At 39.1% G+C, this 19,340-nt stretch overlaps 1 protein-coding gene across 2 annotated transcripts in view; it reads left to right on the forward strand.

Moving 5' to 3' along the window:
• Positions 1-19,340, forward strand: part of mtf2 (metal response element binding transcription factor 2) — a 103,122-nt gene that overhangs the window by 19,516 nt on the left and 64,266 nt on the right. For both annotated transcript variants that reach the window (XM_028811448.2, XM_028811449.2), the window contains exon 2: positions 14,135-14,333. In XM_028811448.2, the coding sequence (XP_028667281.1) occupies positions 14,135-14,333 (199 nt within the window). The remainder of the gene's footprint in view (positions 1-14,134; positions 14,334-19,340) is intronic.

A 19,340-nucleotide genomic window follows, 5' to 3' on the forward strand; every position in this document is an offset into this window, starting at 1 on the left:
AAAAGAGAGTGCAGGCAGGGTGGAATGGGTGGAGAAGAGAGTCGGGAGTAATTTGTGAAAGACGGGTATCAGCAAGAGTGAAAAGGAAGGTCTATAGGACGGAAGTGAGACCAGCTGTGTTATATGGATTGAAGACGGTGGCACTGACCAGAAAGCAGGAGACAGAGGTGGAGGTGGCAGAGTTAAAGATGCTAAGATTTTCACTGGGTGTGATGAGGATGGATAGGATTAGAAATGAGTACATTAGAGGGTCAGCTCAAGTTGGACGGTTGGGAGACAAAGTCAAGAGAGGCGAGATTGCGTTGATTTGGACATGTGTAGAGGAGAGATGCCGAGTATATTGGGAGAAGGATGCTAAGGATAGAGCTGCCAGGGAAGAGGAAAAGAGGAAGGCCTAAGCAAAGGTTTATGGATGTGGTGAGACAGGACATGCAGGTGACGGGTGTAACAGAGCAAGATGCAGAGGACAAAAAGATAAGGAAGAAGATGATCCGCTGTGGCAACCCCTAACGGGAGCAGCCGAAAGAAGAACAAGAGTAATATTAGGTTTAAAGGGTCATTATTGTCATCTGTATATTTTACTGTAAAATTCTTATTTGACTGTGCTAATCAATATGCAACATGCCACTTTAATTGATAAGTCAAGTTAGCTCAAATGCCACAAAACCTTGATGTTTTAATTTTCCAATTCTTTCCCTTTATTTTGAGGTTTGTCCCAACTTTTAAGTCCACATTTGTGAACTTAAACCTGTAAATTTAAGAATATTATTTAAGGATTTCTTTTTTTAAATCAGTCTGTCTCACATAATTGCTCAGATTTTATTATGTACTAGCCAATCCGCGGCGTACCATACGCCGCATAATTAGGCTGGGTTTTTAATGATTTTTAAGCACAGGGAAAAAATTAACATTTGAAAAATCCGGACGAGAGGGGAAGGACGCCCATTACGCCCCATCTGTCATGCTAGTCTGCTGATTTCTCGTTCAGTAACGTGTGAGTAGTGATGGGCGGGGTGAAGGCTTGCGAACCATCAACACGTTTGAAGCAATTGTGTCGGAAATCGTATCGAAGCTTCGAAGCATTTAACACTCACTTCTCTAGTGACACCTCCTGGCCATTTTCATTAACGTTACAGAAACTTATGATACACTTGAATGACGTCTGTTAAAACTCGTATTGCTTTTATTTTTTCGCAACTACAGACTGACAACGAAGAGAAGGGTTCGTCAGCAGCTTCTAGTGTGTGGTGTGTAAAAAATATAACTTGTTTAACTGCCTTGTGGTGGTGTAGTAGTACGGCTGCTTTGCAGTAAGGAGACAGTGGAAGATTGTGGGTTCGCTTCCTGGTTCCTCCCTCTGTGGATGGCGAATTAACCGCGACAAACAAACTGTTTTTTAAGCAGAGGGAAAAAAATGAACATTTGCAAAATCCGTAACGCTGCTTTCAGTAAGTACAGTGCACATGCGTTTAGTTTGTTGGTGACTTTTTGCCAGCTGTCTTTCCTGGTTTGGGATGTTTTTGCAGTGTTACCGCTTGTGCATATTAAATCTTGAATTCTTTTGAGTAACTAATTAACTAACTAACACCCACCCACTCAGCTTGTGTGAAAAAAATGCGCCCGTTCTTTCATCATTTTGTTGCAGCAATATACATTGTGTTTTCACTCAGCGCGGAGGTGCGCATTCATCTCGGATTATTACATCCAGCTAATCTGCTACAGGACTGCGTTTGAAAAACCGACTTATTCCAGATGAGTTTCACCGGCATTAATGATTAGGAATCTGGTTGGAACAAAACACTGCAGCCACAGGGGTTCAGCAGGACCGAGTTTGGGAAACACCGCTGAACACTTGTGGCTCTTGCCAACTCACGGCGTATCATATGTCGCATAATTATGTATTGATAGGTGAACACTTTCTGAACGACACAGTTGTCCAAACAGAAGTGAAAGTAAAATCGAGCCTGGTGCATTCTTTAACTGCATTCTCTGTCTTGTAGCGCAGTGGTAGTGTTGCTGCTTTACAGTAAGGAGACTGTGGAAGATTTTTGGTTCGTTTGGGCTGCATTTGCAGTGTTACCGCCTGTGCATATTAAATCTTGAAATCCTTCGAGTAACAAATTAACTAACACCCACCCACACACACACAGCTTGTGTAAAAAAATGCGCCCGTACTGTCATCATTTTGTTGCAGCCTATCAAAGACTTGCTGCCCCCAACTCAAGGTGGCTCAGAGGTCGATGTGTAGCGTACAACAGATGAACATAAATGACGCCGTTTTTTTCGAGGCGTCGCGTCCCAGTTAGTGGGTGTGGCTCTGCGAGTTGTCGTCGTATCCAATGGTCATAGAGTTGGTGGGCGAGGCTCTTTCCTACTTGTCGGTGGCTTAGTGAATCCACGCCTCTTCCTGCGTGCTTTCATGGGTGTCTTGTTTTCGTGTGCGTGCTTTCATGGGTGTCTTCCCCTTCTGGCGTCGACTTTGTGAATTATATATATAGATTCCTATACACTAATCCAAAATTTGCCACTGAACTGGAATGTAGTAATTACTCTTAACTGGAGATTGTGTCCCATTTGCTCCTGTACCATCCAAGTATGTTTTGGTTGTGCTTTCACCAAGTATGATATATTAACAAAATTTACCACAGTTTCAAAATCAGTCATAGAAGTTCAGTAATGAAGTATCTGCTTTAGCAGCCCTGTTAACTGGAGTTCTCCACAATTTTACATTTTCATTCATTTTTGTCTTGTGCTTCAAAGTATTGCGTGCTTATCCACAGAAAAGTCTGGACAATGTGGAAATTTTAAGACTATTTATTTATTTAAGATGTTTAATGTTAAGCTGCCATTCATTTATCATGTCTGTATACAGTATGTATGGCAGATTAATCCCACCATTATTTCAATCCTATCATTGAGATCCATGATACTAAGTTAAAATGATTGCAGGTGACAGCTGATTGGTCACATTATTGTGCTCTTGAAGCAAGCATGAATTGAATAGGTTTCTCAAAGAACCACAACCCTCCCAAACCCCAAAGGGGAGCCATTTCAATAAATTGATAAAATTATAAATAATTGAGACTTTTTTTGCTTTGGAAATGCTGCTGGATACTTCTGCTTTTATTATGTTAAGATATGCCTCGTTTATTAATAGATGTGATTCACGCAATCACTCACTGAAATTCGAGCCCTCGATTGGTAGGTACATAGATTATGGTTATTGAGTGCACTTGGAGAATAAGTTATGCTTAAATTGACAAGCCAGGATTGGTTTCACCAAGGTGGATTGGGGCAGGTCACACTTGAGAAAACTGTAGTAACTAAACATCTTTTTGCCTGCTCTATACCAGGCCAAAGATGAAGCTTTGCAGAGTGTTGGACATTGCAAATTCATGAATTCTTGTTTGATGAGAATCAAAATCTTGCAAAAAGGGTCATAATTTTTTTTGCATATCTAATATATGTTAGTTCTTGTTTAATCTTATGTTTTCCTTACTTGGTGATAAATTTATAAGCAAAACTTTCAATTGAAAATGCCAAGAATTAATAATATGCTACATTTAAATTGTCATTTATCACCACCTTTTTTGTCAGTGATGGGATTGTTTTTATCTTCCCTGTTGTTGCTGCAGTTATTAGTTGCACTATTGTTTACATCAATCTGTTTGTTATAACTTAGTATAGCTTTTACTGTTTTACCACCTATTGAACAATGGTAAGAATTAATCAGTTCAAATTGTTACTGCATTTGTCTGCATTGCTCTTTTTTGTCAGTGAGAGGGAAAGGTGTTTTATAATGTTGATATCATCAATTATAAAAAGTACCAAATTTAAGTCCGTAAACACTAGAGTAGCACAGAGATGTTCATAGTAATGTAATGACTTTGTTTGAATAATTGTTTTTGAAATGAGTATTCAAATCCTAATTTTTGTATACTTTGATGGTCCTTGACAATCTTATTATTAATAGGGTATTTATTGGTAGAGAAATGCTGTCGAAATACTGTCTTCAGAGTCTAAGCACTAAACTAGATCAACATTTCCGTACCGAGTGAAGCTCTACTGTACATGTGTGGATAGCAGCCTATTGTCAATGCAGTCAACAGATAGTTTATACTTTGAACGCCTCCCAAATAGCAGTTAAAATTCAAGTGTACTTGTAACATTTTTTTCTATTTATACAAAGTGCAGATGTACTTATTTATGCAGCCCATTCAGTTATTTTACAAAACTTGTTTGGAGTGCACTAACACAGCCACTGAGCTATATTAAGATGCAGTGGATTTTTTTAATGCAAAGTACACACGCACACATAGGTAAGTCTGGGTAAAAGTATTCATTTTTTGATTAATGGTTATTTTTCACTTATTATTGGTTATTGATCTTGTGAATCTCCATCTTGCTCAATTACTATATGTAGATTTTTGCTTATCTTCGTTTTTGACATCCGATCCAGTGAATGTCGCTATAACGCCTATTTAAGGCTTTCAAAAGTAAAAAGCACTTTACAATGTAATCCGTGCCTTCAACATTTAAAGCAGATGTGTGTGGGCTTACTACGGAGTCAAATGGTGTGTTGATAAATAACAACTGGATGAAATCATAGTGATATGTAAGCTGTGCAACTCAGAAACTAAGTGTTGTTATAACACAACAATTTGACAAATCATTTATCCCGATGTTACTCATAAACATATTCTCAATCGACATCCTAATGAGTAGAGCCTAAACAATCTATGCTGGAGACCGCATTTAGCTCCAAGCTTCCATTTAGTTTTGTGTTCAAAAATAATAGAATCTGTAGCAGCTTTTATCTGTAAAAGTGTGAAACCCTACACTGTTGTTGAAAATGAGGGCTTTCGACAAATGGTACAGGTTTTGTAGCTGCGCTGTGTTATAACAACTGAAATCAAATGAGTGAAGTTATTTTACCTAGGCTTTATGAAGATCTTAAGCAAAGAAGTGCCATGTCTCTCAGGTCAGAGGAGAGAGTATCCCTAACTTGTGATAGAGATAGTTGGACATCAAGGGGAGCAGATTCCTATTTGACAGTCAATGTTACTTCATTAAAAACTGAAGACAAGCACTGAATGCCAATCACACCTGGAGCAACCTTCCTGCCTATACACAAAGCTGCCAAGATGGCTGGCTGATGTACCAAAAACCTTCACTTTTCCATCGTGTGACCGCATCAATCTGAAGATTGTGTTAGCAAGTCCAATAAACGTTGCTTCTCTTTAAGCACGTGTCTAGCTGTATTGCTAAAGAGGAAAAATTTTGCAGTGCACCTCACCTGGCTGAGCAAGCGAGTAGTTGTTGGAATTTTCAGAGCACTTACCAACGTGCGTGCGTGCATGCATGCGTGCGTGCGTGCGTGCGTGTGTGTGTGTGTGTGTGTGTGCACAAAGCAGCAGACAGGAAGTAGCTCCATTAGCTGTGGTGGCCAGCGGTTGGTAGAGCTATAGCATGAACTATTGCAGTGTTAGTTTTCTCTGTTGTTCAAGGTTTTCTCAGTGTTATTCAATGTTTTTACATTTAGTTTACTATTACGCTATGCATTCTATGGTTTAATTAACTATATTTGTGCTTAAAAACTTAAATATATATATTTACATACAGTTCGTATGGTCTGGAACGGATTAATTGTATTTACATACAATCCTATGGGGGACATTGCTTCGGTTCACGACCAAATCGGTTTATGACCAGAGTTTTGGAATGAATTATGGTCGTGAACCGAGGTTCCACAGTATTAATTTCCATTTGTTTGCGCTACTGCAATCTTTACTTTCTTTTTTTATACTTTCTAATTTTCCTACTTTCATATTCTTTAACTTTCTCCACATTTGAATCGCACCTACTTTTTTTTTTTTTTTTTGAGCCTTTCGAATGCTCTGCTTTCATAATTTGCTCTGCATGTGTATAGCGCCAATGTTTGTGAACGTCTTTATGAAGTTCTACTTTGTCTGTTACTGTCTTTTAATTCTGAGCCTGATTGGACGTGCTTTGTTTCATTTCCACTTGTTACGGGCTGATAATTACTTGCCTTATTTTCTGAATTTGCACCTAGATTATTTTTTCTTTTTTCTTTACAACGCTTTTGAGTCTCTTTTCTCCGCTCCAATTTCTTCTTCGCTTATTCGTTGACGTTTCATTTATAACGTATGGCTTTATATGCGCTGAGACCCTGCATCTGTGTGTGCTCAAATCCTTCACAAGACTGAATGTTCTGCTGCCCCGTTGTCCTATTTGATAGATTATAAGTCGGGCGTGTCATGCAAGAATCTCATGTTCTAAGTCATTGTGAGACGGTCCTGGGTCAATCTCTTGGCACAATGTCTCATGTTTACGGTCCCTGCAAGACGCACCGTGGCAAGTCTCATTGGTCTCGCGGGTCTTTTAAATGTCTTCCGAGAAGATCACGTATTGTAGCCTTGCTTTTGCTTTCCAAGTTATTGTATCTAGGTTTTATGAAAATCTTAAGCATAGTATCACCACATCTCTCTGGCCAGTGGAGAGAATATTCCTAAGTTGTGATAGTTAAACATCTAGGGCAGCAGATTCCTATTTGACAATCACACATTAAAAATGATTCGGCATCTGTGGCGGATTTGTTGTGTGCAAGCACGCTGTATTCCAGTCACACTGGGAGCAACCTTGATGACTATATGCAGAGCTGCTGAGATGACTAAATCATTTTAGCATTTCCAATGCACTGTTTCATTGTGTGAACACATCAATCCCAAGTTTGTATGTTGACAAGTTCAATACACGTTGCATCTTTTTAAGCATGTGGCTAGCTGTACTGCTATGGTGGAAAAAGTTTGCAACACAACTCACCCGGCAAAGGAAGTAGCCAATTTTTGTTATTTTCAGAGCAGCCTGAGATATAAAGTGAGCATGTGCATGAAGTAGCTCCATAATAGCAGTGTTATCAGTCACGATGGACGGTTCTTTGTCTTTTATGTTCCATTCGTTCAGTACTGCTGTCAAGAAGCTCTAAAACCTTGTTTTAAAATGCTTTCTTTTTGTCTGAGGACTGTGAGGACACATTTTTGAGACTGATTAATGTGACTACTACAAGTGAGCAATTGAAGACGTGTAACTTGTACAATTATGGAAAGACACGAGTCTTCCAGCTGTATCTTTTAATTTCGACTAATTTAGGATTATTCCCCTATTGGACATTTAAAATAACTTTGGCTAACAGTTTAGTGGAAGGGTGTCTACATGGAGATTTATAACACATGAATGGATTATTGAATAACATTTATTATTTAAGCAATATTTGATTATTTTACAATATTATTATTCACAAGATGTTACAGATGCTATATAAAGTAGATGCCATTGCGTTGAATTAAAACAAGGACCCACCCAATATGTGTGGACTCGTACATATTGTGGTGATACATATATTAGTTATATTATGGTGAATTTTGAATTAGTGCATTGTTGTGAAAAAGTTGTGTGTGTGGGTTTTTTAATTTATTTTTTAAGATATTTTGTTCCACATCTTCTAAATACTGATGTTAACCATTCTTTACTAATCAAGTATTTCTTCTTAAATGTCATTCCATGCTTATGCATATGTTATGAAGTTACTTCAAATAAAGTGTTACTGAAATCGGTCAACTTAATGTTCTGTATGCATGGTTAAGTAATATCTAAAAAAGCCACTACTTCAATTTTATCAGTGCATGTTAATTCAGTCGAGATAAAATCGATATTGAATCAAATCAAATTCATTTTCATTACGGAAATGAATGAGCTGCTCTCATCTTTCTGCACAACATCATCAAATGTACTGATTCTTGGAGATTTGAACATTCATGTGGACACTCCCTCTAATTATTCTGCTGCCCAGCTCTTAGAGCTCCTGGACTGCCTAAATCTGAGGCAACTTGTTGATGTCCCCACTCACAACAAGGGCCATACCCTCAATTTAGTCATTACTGATTCAGTCCTCATCTCAGACCTCCAAGTACTTGATCTGGGTGTTTTCGATCACAAAATTGTCTCAATGGATTTACCCACAAATTCACTATACTCTAAACCACAGCGCTGTATCCGCTTGAGGAACCTGAAAAAAATAGATTTGACTGATTTTAAATGCTGACATTAAGATCTTCTCCATTGCTCCCCACCTTTCTTCTGTCAGTGAATTACCGTAGATAATCGCGTATAAGGCAAAAAATTTATGCCTTAAAATTCATTGAGAAAAACAGGGTTGACTTATCCGCATGGCAACACAATTGTCCATAGAATTTGGGTAATGACATTGTACACTCAACGCTTCACGGTGTTAAGTCACCGGTCATCTGCCGTTTCCCATGGTCTTTGAAATAATTATAAGCCAGCAATACTGTTGCTAATTAGCTAGTTTTTTTCTAATTTCATTAAATAATTCTTTAAACTGTGAAATACTTGAATTTGAGCATTAGCTTTTGCAGGTTTTGGATAACAAACATACCATTAGCTGCCACGTGCAACCAGATTTGGAATCAAAAGAACCAAGGCAACACACGCTATCAATGCGATGCAAGCGCAGCCTGCGATTCAAAAAATTTCTCTGCCTACCTGTTTGTCTCGTCTGACAGTAGCTGAAAAGCAGCATCAGGAGAGAGCAGCCTGAAGTAGTCCAGCAGCGGGTGATCTGTCGTGTCCAACAGCAAGCCATGCTGTGTTGTGAAGTCCGGTAGCCAGTTTGGCTCCCACGGATCAATGTCTGGGTATTCCTCCCACGCGAACCTTGCCGTAGGTGCATCGGCTGCGCGAATGCGATCAGCTGGCGCGGCATCGGCTTCTTACTCTTCTTGCTCGATTCCTGATCACTGTTAATAAAATCCGATTCTGAAAAATCAGAGTCCGACTCGGCAATAATGTGCAAAACATTGTCTGCCGAGTGTTTTCTTTTCTGCACTCGCTTCGCTCCCTTGTGACATATCGACGCCATCTTGCCTTTGTTTACATTTGCTTATATTTCGCAACTCACGCACACGCAAGGATTATTTGCTGATTCAACGTGTCTAGCATTTCTCCAAGCACAGAGGGAATGCCTGTGATGTGACAGTGAGTTTTGTCGCCATTAACAGCTGATTGTTGCCCTCTATCTCTTGATAGCTGTCAAGTTTTACCATCGACTTATTTGCGGGTCATAACAAATTTCGTAATTTTCGGCTTAAAAATACACTTGACTTATCTGCGAGATCGACTAATACGCGAGTATCTACTGTAGTCGATTACTACAACAATGGGCTCCACAACATCCTTGAGACCCATGCCCCAGTTAAATCACGAGTGGTCTCTTTTGTAAAATCTGCCCCGTGGTTTACAAGTGAGCTTCGATAGATGAAAACAGCTGGGCGAGCCCTCAAGCAGCATTTTGTTGCAACCAGTTCAACAGTCCAGAAATTAGCTTATCGGGAACACCAAAAAACTACTCCAGGGCACTGACCACTGCCATATCTCAATACTATTCAAATTTAATCAACAGTCCTGGAAATTCCAAACAACTTTTTCCGTGATAAACCATTTACTCAATCCTCACACCTACGCCTGTAATAATTTCACAGAGGAGCAGTGAAATAATTTTATTGAATATTTCACCTCTAAAGTGGACAGCATCCGCTCCTCATTGTCTGCCTCCAGCCCTCCATCGCTGGATGTTTCTACATCAAAGCCAATGGGCTGCCTCTCCCAGTTTCTCTGTACCACAGTTAAAGAAGTTGAGGACATCATCCAGAGGATGCGACCTTCAACGTGTTCATTGGACCCTTTTCCTACTCCTCTGGTAAAAGTTAATGTATCAGATATAAGCCCTTTTATTGCTGCCATCATTAATCACTCTCTCCAGAGCGGCTTAGTCCCACTGGCCTTGAAAACCGCAAAAATTAGACCTCATTTAAAAAAAATCCTCTTTGGATCCTGAAGTGATAGCAAACTATCGTCCGATCTCCAGCCTTCCATTTTTGTCTAAGGTTTTGGAAAAGGTTGTTTTGGTTCAGCTTCAGGATCACCTCAAAAAATTCAATCTGTTTGAAAAATTTCCAGTCTGGTTTCCGAACTTCTCATAACATGGAGACAGCCCTGATTAGAGTCACCAATGACCTCCTGATGGCTGCTGACCTTGGCTCTGCATCTCTCCTTATCCTCCTGGACCTTAAGCTGCATTTGATACGGTAGATCATAATATTCTCCATCATCTTCACTATACAATTGGACTTTCTGGCATTGCTTTCGAGTGGTTAGAGTCCTATCTTACAGACAGGACTGAGTATGTGGCCTTGCTTACACCTACATCAACTTTTATCCTCTTGTTTGGATGAGATTGAGGCCTGGATGTCCAAGAACTTTCTCAAGCTGAACAGCACCAAAACTGAAGCTCTTTTAACTGGCACCCCCCATCAGCTTTGTTCCTCTACCCTTCTGTTACAAATCTGGGTGTCAAGTTAGACTCCCATCTGTCATTTGATATACATATCCATCACCTTTGTAAAATTGCATTCCTTCATCTCTGAAACATAGCCAAACTCATCGGGATACCCAACAAGAGCCTCCAAAAGCTCTGACAAATTCAAAATAGTGCTGCAAGAATCCTGATGAGGGTGTGGAAATAACATATCTCACCAATCCTTCGGTCACTTCATTGGCTCCCTATCCATCTCCGTATCGAATACAAACTGTTTACTCACCAGTGTATCCATAGAAATGCTCCACAATATCTTAAAGAACTCCTTATATTTCAATCCACTACAAGAAACCTCCGTTTTACAAATACCTACCGCCTTCACCCCCCTGTGACCAAACTTCATACAATGGAAGACCGAGCCTTTGCAGCTGCTGCTCCACGGCTCTGGAATGCCCTACCAGAGAGCCTAAGAACACAGCAGATTGTTGGCTGTTTAAAAAAAAAAAAAAACAGCTAAAGACTTTTCTATTTAGGAAAGCTTATTAACAAGAATGCTATAATTATTGTTATGTTATCTGTTTTTATCTTGCCTTGCCTTTGTTTAATCTTTTTATGTTGCACGTTGAGATTTACTGCTAATGTAAAGTGCCCCTATAAATGCATAAATCTGGGCATTGTGAATCAGAATCGAATCAAGACATAAGTACTGATACCCATCCCTAGTGACTACCATATTTCAAAGCAAACTTGCCTACTTGACTTGCACTCAGAAAAATACTCTTATTTTGTCAGTGTCAGGCACATTTATGCAAATACATCATTTGGAACCATTACAAATTATGTAAATTATATATTTAAAAAAAAAAAATATTCACATGTGCATTACGAGCTGTGATTTGAAATTGAGATACTAAGTCATAATTACAAGATGATAAGTCATAATAATGAGATACTAAGTCTAATTATGAGAATTTTTTTCTTTTTTGGCAGAATGAGGCTTCCATAGAAACACACGTCAGTACTTACGGGTCACATTTGATACCGAAAGAAAAGAGGTCTGCTAAATCTGTTTTTTGAACCATCATTGAAGTGCATAAAAATGTATTTTAACACAGTTTTGAATTCTGGGATGCTAATAAATATGCTAATATAGAGAATTGTGGGAAATATGCAAATGTAAGCCAAAAGCCATTTTTTTAACCTGTTTTATCATAATTAGTTTAAAATAAATTCTTGTTGTCAGAAGCACAAGACTACCATGGGAAACTCTCAATCGACCAATTTTTGACTACCAAAAACAGCCATCAAGCAATGGTATAAATGAAAGCACCTTCTGGTGTGACACAGAAGTATATTCAGCTTGGGAAAGAGGAACAATTGCCAGGAGAAGACAACTTGTTCAGATTTTGCCATCTACTAACTGTCCCTCTACAGTAATCCCTCCTCCATCGCGGGGGTTGCGTTCCAGAGCCACCCGCGAAATAGGAAAATCCGCGAAGTAGAAACCATATGTTTATATGGTTATTTTTAGAATGTCATGCTTGGGTCACAGATTTGCGCAGAAACACAGGAGGTTGTAGAGAGACAGGAACGTTATTCAAACACTGCAAACAAACATTTGTCTCTTTTTCAAAAGTTTAAACTGTGCTCCATGACAAGACAGAGATGACAGTTCTGTCTCACAATTAAAAGAATGCAAACATATCTTCCTTTTCAAAGGAGTGCAAAGCAAGCAGTCAAAAAAAAATCAATAGGGCTTTTTGGCTTTTAAGTATGCGAAGCACCGCCGGTACAAAGCTGTTGAAGGCGGCAGCTCACACCCCCTCTGTCAGGAGCAGGAAGAGAGAGAGAGAGAGAGATAGAGAGAGATAGAGAGAGACAGATAAAAAAAATCAATACGTGCCCTTTGAGCTTTTAAGTATGCGAAGCTCCGTGCAGCATGTCCTTCAGGAAGCAGCTGCACACAGCCCCCCTGCTCACACCCCCCTACGTCAGCGCAAGAGAGAGAGAGAGAGAGAGGGAGAGAGAAAGTAAGCTGGATAGCTTCTCAGCCATCTGCCAATAGCGTCCCTTGTATGAAATCAACTGTGCAAACCAACTGAGGAAGCATTTACCAGAAATTAAAAGACCTATTGTCCGCAGAAACCCGCGAAGCAGCGAAAAATCCGCGATATATATTTAAATATGCTTACATATAAAATCCGCGATGGAGTGAAGCCGCGAAAGGCGAAGCGCGATATAGCGAGGGATCACTGTATTCCCAAGCATCATACCTGGCTTAAGAAAACAAAGACTGCAACAACCAAAGCTTCAGCTCCAATTTGAATTGTTTAATCACAAATAAACACAAGTAATGATTAAAATAGTTTGTGTGTTGCTTTGCTGAAGTTGCCCTTTTCATTGACATTTAGCAATAACTGATGACTGTTAATGAAACAATTAGGGTTAGGGCCTATTTTGGTTATATTCTTCCAGGGGTAGCAATAAGCCCTTTGTATCTGTTGGATTGTACAGCACTTTAAAGCCAGACATTGAAAACATATGAAAACCAGGCAGGAGTAGCTTTGGTTGCTCCTGGCTTTTGTTAAGATTTTCATTAGTGTAGCAGTTTTAGGGGAAGCAATCTGAAGATGGATCAACAAGTCCAGTTCTCTTATAAATACGGAAGTAAATCAAAAACAAAACTAAGCATGTGTCACAGAAGGTTTACTGTCATTTGGTCTGTCAGGTGGAAACCACCCCTTTTGGGGGTGAAAGTTTGTTGTGCTGGAAGACTTAAGTGCTGAGCTATCACACACAGCTGGTCGTCTTTTAAAATGGCCGAACCTCTTAATATCTGTGTATTTTTTTTAATAAATCTGTTTTACAATGTGTGTGCTATCACAAGACCTGGATCAATTCTCGACAACTGTCTTGACTTGAAAAATGGATGTGTTTGTTAGGTTTTTAAGCTTTTTACCCATGCCCATAGACTACAATGTAAAGTGCCAGTGTGGGAAAGACGTTTTGTTTTACTTTATAGAAAGCGATTAACTTTAAAGCACTATTGTGCATGGCAAATGCATATATTGCATGTTTGACTTGAAATATGTCAAACTTATCCTTTAAGAGTGAAATTTGTCTGTTAGTTGTTAAATATGTTAAGTATACTAGCCTTGTATCTTCTTGATGAACATGTTGTATATTTTTTATATTTTAAAGGTTTTGATTAATGTTTGTCTTTTTTAATTAAGCTATGTTTCAGATAACTACATTACAAATGAAGTTAAATATGAGTTTAATTATGAGAAGCATTTTTATGTCTTCAGTATTATAGAAACAGGTTTTCTGTATGTTTTATTAATTTAAAAATGTCTTAAGGTAATTTTATTTATTTTAATATTTTTATGGTCCCTGAACAATAAGCTAACAGAATTTCATTTTGTTAATAAAAATGAACAGGTAACATGATCTTACACTTTAATTATAATAATACTAAGGTTTTACACTTACATAAAGGAATGTTTCTGTACACCTTTTTATCCAGGAACTTGTAAAAAAAATGTTTTTTTAAGGGATGAAGAAAAAAACATTGCAATCAGATCGGACAGTCCTATTTTAAATGGAAATGGTGATCAGTATTAGCCGTAAAACGCCCAATCAGAGCATCCCTAATATAGTAAAGGATTTTGTGTTTGCCCCTAGCCTAAAAGGCACACATTTTTTGTTTTTATGTTTTAGAGACACTACGGCAGTGAGGAATTTAGGTGTCCAGAAAAAATCACAGTTTCAAAACTCTGTTAAGAGACCATTGTCTTTATCTTCATTGTCACCAAAAGATGGACAGAAGACAAAAAAACTTGCACGCAAATTTGAAGAAGGTCAAGATGTCCTAGCCAGATGGTCAGATGGCTTGTTCTATCTTGGAACTATCACAAAGGTATTTACGTTCTCATCCTTACCGGTTTACTTTGAGAAGCTATGAATGTAATATTGTAATACCTGCAAATCTAAATTTGCAACATTTTGGTTATTTTGCCTTTGATTGTAAATGCTGTATATCATGGTACTAAATTGTGCAACCATATGCCATTGTATTTGTGTATCAGTTCAAGTTATTTAAGAATATGTTTGTCTCTACATGCAGCGCGTGTGGCATCATCTGTCTTTGCTTTTTTTTTTTTAACTTAGTTTTATATAATATTTGGTTGTTTTATGATAGTGGTGTTAGGTATAATTCCTGGGATGTGTTGGAAGCTACTGTTTTTTTACATACAATTAAATGTGTTTTATTAAAAATCAATTATTGTTCATAATGTTTTGTATTATTTAGTGTTATGGCTTGGTAGTATTCTCATTTTGTATTAACAAATATTTCTTTTGTATATTTTCCTTAATCTAAATTTGTCAAAATGCATCTTTTGGACTGGAATTTACTTTTAAGTCTGTGTTCTATTTTTCATCTGCGCTTTCAAATTAAGTTGATAGAATGTCTTCAACATGTGAAATTTCTAAGCAATTTTAGCAGCTTCTAATTATTTTGTTGATTTGACATTTTGAAGTTGGCTTAAATTTATTGTAATACATTTTACAAAAAAAGTTCTCCCATGTAGTGTGTGACCATCAAAAGAAGGTGTTAAAAATAGGATTCATCCAAAGAACCTAATGGATAATGAAACTTCACAAAAATAATACATGACAAGTTATTTAGCAGACCATCTAAAACATTGGTTTATCTTGGTAATGGTTGATGTATAGTGACACGTGAGTTGCTGTCTTGCACCCCAAAAAACGAGGCTGGAACTCAGTTCTTTAACAAAGCCAGCTTTATTCATCAACAGGAACAGCACGGTTATTGCAGTGGGATCTACCTCTCTGCTATACACACACAGCAAACTGGCAGGGTTGGGAACAGGTCAGTGCCCAGGTTATACTTTTTCCTGCATTTATAATGTTCCTTGTGTCACCCATCGCCAACATGTGCTGATAGGGTGATCTCGATCGGCTCGTAGTTGTTTCCATGGCACTATGCTGTGGCGAACCTGTGGTTACCTCGGCAGAGGACAAGCAGCCCTTCACAGACGTGGCAATCGCCCTACAGCATGTCGTCCCGTTGTGGGACGACATGCCGTAGAGAACTGTCCAGAAACCTCACAAACCCCTCCTTTGCTTTGTCCACACCGGTGTGGGCAAAGCAGGCCTCTAAGCCTGGGTCAGCCAGGCGGGAAAGAATGTCAGCGTTGGTGTGTGCAGCTCCGGGATAGTGTTGAACATCAAAAACAAAAGCCTGCAAACTAATGGACCACCGAGTGAGCAAGGCATTCATATCCTTCTGTTTGTACAGCCACTGAAGCGGGGCGTGGTCAGTCACCAGGATAAACCGCCTTCCCCAGAGGTAGTAGTGGAGGGCCTCCACGGCCCACTTAATCGCTAAACATTCCTTCACAATGGTTGAATAATTACGGTCTCTGGGCAGCAGTTTCCTGCTGAGAAATGTGATGGGGTGTTCCCCCTCAAAACACTGAGAGCACCGCTCCTAAACCGAAAGCGCTTACATCCATTTGCAGAATAAATTCCTTTGAAAAGTTTGGATTGTGCAGAACCGGGAACGAGAAAAAAGTGTCTATTAGGTCTGAGAAGGCTCTGTCACAGGTGTTGGTCCAGACAAATACATTTGGCCTCTGCCACTCGCTTTTGTTCAGACGAATCATGCCTGACTGAAGCATCTGCCGCACTTCTTTGTGTATCACCTTCCTTTGGCAGGCGATTCCAGGGCACTTGTACAGTAACACTGCATGGAGTTATGATCTTGTGTTCCCCAATGTTCGTCTGGTCAGGTGTGACCAAAAAGGCGTCGGAGTTACTCTTCATCAGAGATAGCACTTCTGCTTTGTTAGTGTCAGTTATATCAACACCAATAGCGACCTTGGTCTGGGGGGACCACTGTGGATGTGACCATGACCTTGCACAGTTCCGGACACTCATTTAGCAAGTTAATATGCAAAACCTGTATGGGCTTACGCCACCCTGGAATCCTAACTTCATAATTCACGGGGATATACCCTCTTCTGTGACTGCTGGACCCAACCTCTCAGCCTGAAATTTATGTGGATGTGACGGAATCAACACCACAACACCAACACTTGATCCCCCTTTTTAAACTTGCGGAGTTTTACTCGTCTTGTCATAATTGTTTCTGTGCCTCCTGCTCGTGCTGCTGATGCTCCACCACAATAGAGGACAGTCTGGCAATCTGTTCTTGCAGCGAAATGAATCGTTCAACAAATCTACCCCCACGGGGTGTGTAGCGAGTCCCCGTCCATTCTTCCTGAAAAATGTTTAAGACCCCACGTGGTCAGTGGCCAAATAGTTCGAAAGGACTCAATCCAGTGGATGTTTGCGGGGACTCTCAGACGGCAAACAGGAGGAAAGACACTACCGTATCCCAAGAGGTTGGGTCATCATGGGACACACACCAAATCATCTGCTTTAGGGTTTTATTAAATTGTTCAGTCAGGCCATTAGTCTGTGGATGATAAACCATGGAGTGAAATTGCTTAATTGCAAAACATTTGCATAGTTGCTTCATGATACAACAACAACAACAACAACATTTATTTATATAGCACATTTTCATACAAAAAGTAGCTCAAAGTGCTTTACATAATGAAGAAAAGAAGAATAAAAGACAAATAAGAAATTAAAATAAGACAACCTTAGTTAACATAAGAAGGAGTAAGGTCCGATGGCCAGAGTGGACAGAAAAAACAAAAAAAAACTCCAGAAGGCTGGAGAAAAAAATAAAATCTGTAGGGGTTCCAGGCCACGAGACCGCCCAGTCCCCTTTGGGCATTCTACCTAACATAAATGAAATAGTCCTCTTTGTATTTAGGGTTCTCACGGAGTCACTTGATGCTGATGGTTATACAGACTTCTGGCTTTTAATCCATCCATCATTGTTGGAACATCATGGTGCTTTGGGTAGATGGTGGTGGCACAAGCCACCACCAATAGGACACCGGAAAAGGAAACAGAAGAGAGAGTAGGGGTTAGTACAGATTTTGAATGGTTATTATAATGAATTGGATATACAGAGTGTCAGGATTAAATTACAGTGAAGTTATGAGAAGGCCATGTTAAAGTAATGTGTTTTCAGTAGTTTTTTAAAGTGCTCCACTGTATTAGCCTGGCGAATTCCTACTGGCAGGCTATTCCAGATTTTAGGTGCATAACAGCAGAAGGCCGCCTCACCACTTCTTTTAAGTTTTGCTCTTGGAATTCTAAGGAGACACTCAGTTGAGGATCTGAGGTTGCGATTTGGAATATAAGGTGTCAGACATTCCGATATATAAGACGGGGCGAGATTATTTAAAGCTTTAAAAACCATAAGCAGAATTTTAAAGTCAATTCTGAATGACACAGGTAACCAGTGTAGTGACATCAAAACTGGAGAAATGTGTTCGGATTTTCTTTTCCTGGTAAGGATTCTAGCAGCTGCATTCTGCACTAACTGCAAACGATTGATGTCTTTTTTGGGTAGTCCTGAGAGGAGTGCATTACAGTAATCTAGTCGACTAAAGACAAACGCATGAACTAATTTCTCTGCATCTTTCGATGATATAAGAGGTCTAACTTTTGCTATGTTCCTTAGGTGAAAAAATGCTGTCCTAGTGATTTTATTAATATGCGATTTAAAATTCAGATTACAATCAACGGTTACCCCTAAGCTTTTTACCTCCGATTTGACTTTTAATCCTAATGCATCCAGTTTATTTCTAATAGCCTCACTGTATCCATTATTGCCAATCACTAAGATTTCGGTTTTTTCTTTATTTAATTTGAGAAAGTTACTATTCATCCATTCTGAGATACAGGTTAGACATTGTGTTAGCGAATCAAGAGATTTAGGGTCATCAGGTGCTATTGATACATACAGCTGTGTGTCATCAGCATAGCTGTGGTAGCTCACGTTATGTCCCGAGATAATCTGACCTAATGGAAGCATGTAGATTGAGAAGAGCAGCGGACCCAGGATAGAGCCTTGTGGAACACCATATAGAATATCATGTGTCTTTGAGTTATAATTACCACAACTAACAAAGAATTTTCTCCCTGCCAGGTAGGATTCAAACCAGTTTAAGACACTGCCAGAGAGGCCCACCCATTGACTAAGGCGATTCTTAAGAATATTATGATCAATAGTGTCAAATGCGGCACTCAAATCTAAGAGGATGAGAACAGATAAATGGCCTCTGTCTGCATTTACCCGCAAGTCATTTACTACTTTAACGAGTGCAGTTTCTGTGCTGTGATTTGTTCTAAAACCTGACTGAAATTTATCAAGAATAGCATGTTTATTGAGGTGCTCATTTAACTGCATAATGGCTGCCTTCTCTAGAATTTTACTTAAGAAAGGCAGGTTAGAGATGGGTCTATAATTTTCAAGAGAAGAGGGGTCGAGATTATTTTTCTTAAGTAGGGGTTTAACTACCGCAGTCTTAAGACAGTCTGGGAAGACCCCCGTATCTAATGACGAATTTACTATGTCAAGAACATTATCAATAAGCACACCCGATACTTCTTTGAAAAAATTTGTTGGTATTGGGTCAAGGGCACAGGTGGATGGTTTCATTTGAGAAATTATTTTATGCAAATCAGGTAAATCTATCCTAGTGAAAGACTCTAATTTATTTATTATGGAGTACTGGGGTTTCGGGGGATCCTTAGTGTTGGGGAGATATACTATGTTATTTCTAATATCATTAATTTTTTGATTGAAAAATACAGCGATAGCCTCACAGGTTTTACTGGAAGTACTTAGGAGGCATTCCTTTGAGTTACCTGGGTTTAACAGATGATCAATTGTCGAAAATAAGACTCTGGGATTACTAGCATTGTTATTTATAAGCTTAGAGAAATAGCAGCGCCTCTCAAGACGGACTGTGTT

Source organism: Erpetoichthys calabaricus, chromosome 10 (assembly GCF_900747795.2).
Source record: "Erpetoichthys calabaricus chromosome 10, fErpCal1.3, whole genome shotgun sequence".
NCBI lineage: Eukaryota > Metazoa > Chordata > Cladistia > Polypteriformes > Polypteridae > Erpetoichthys > Erpetoichthys calabaricus.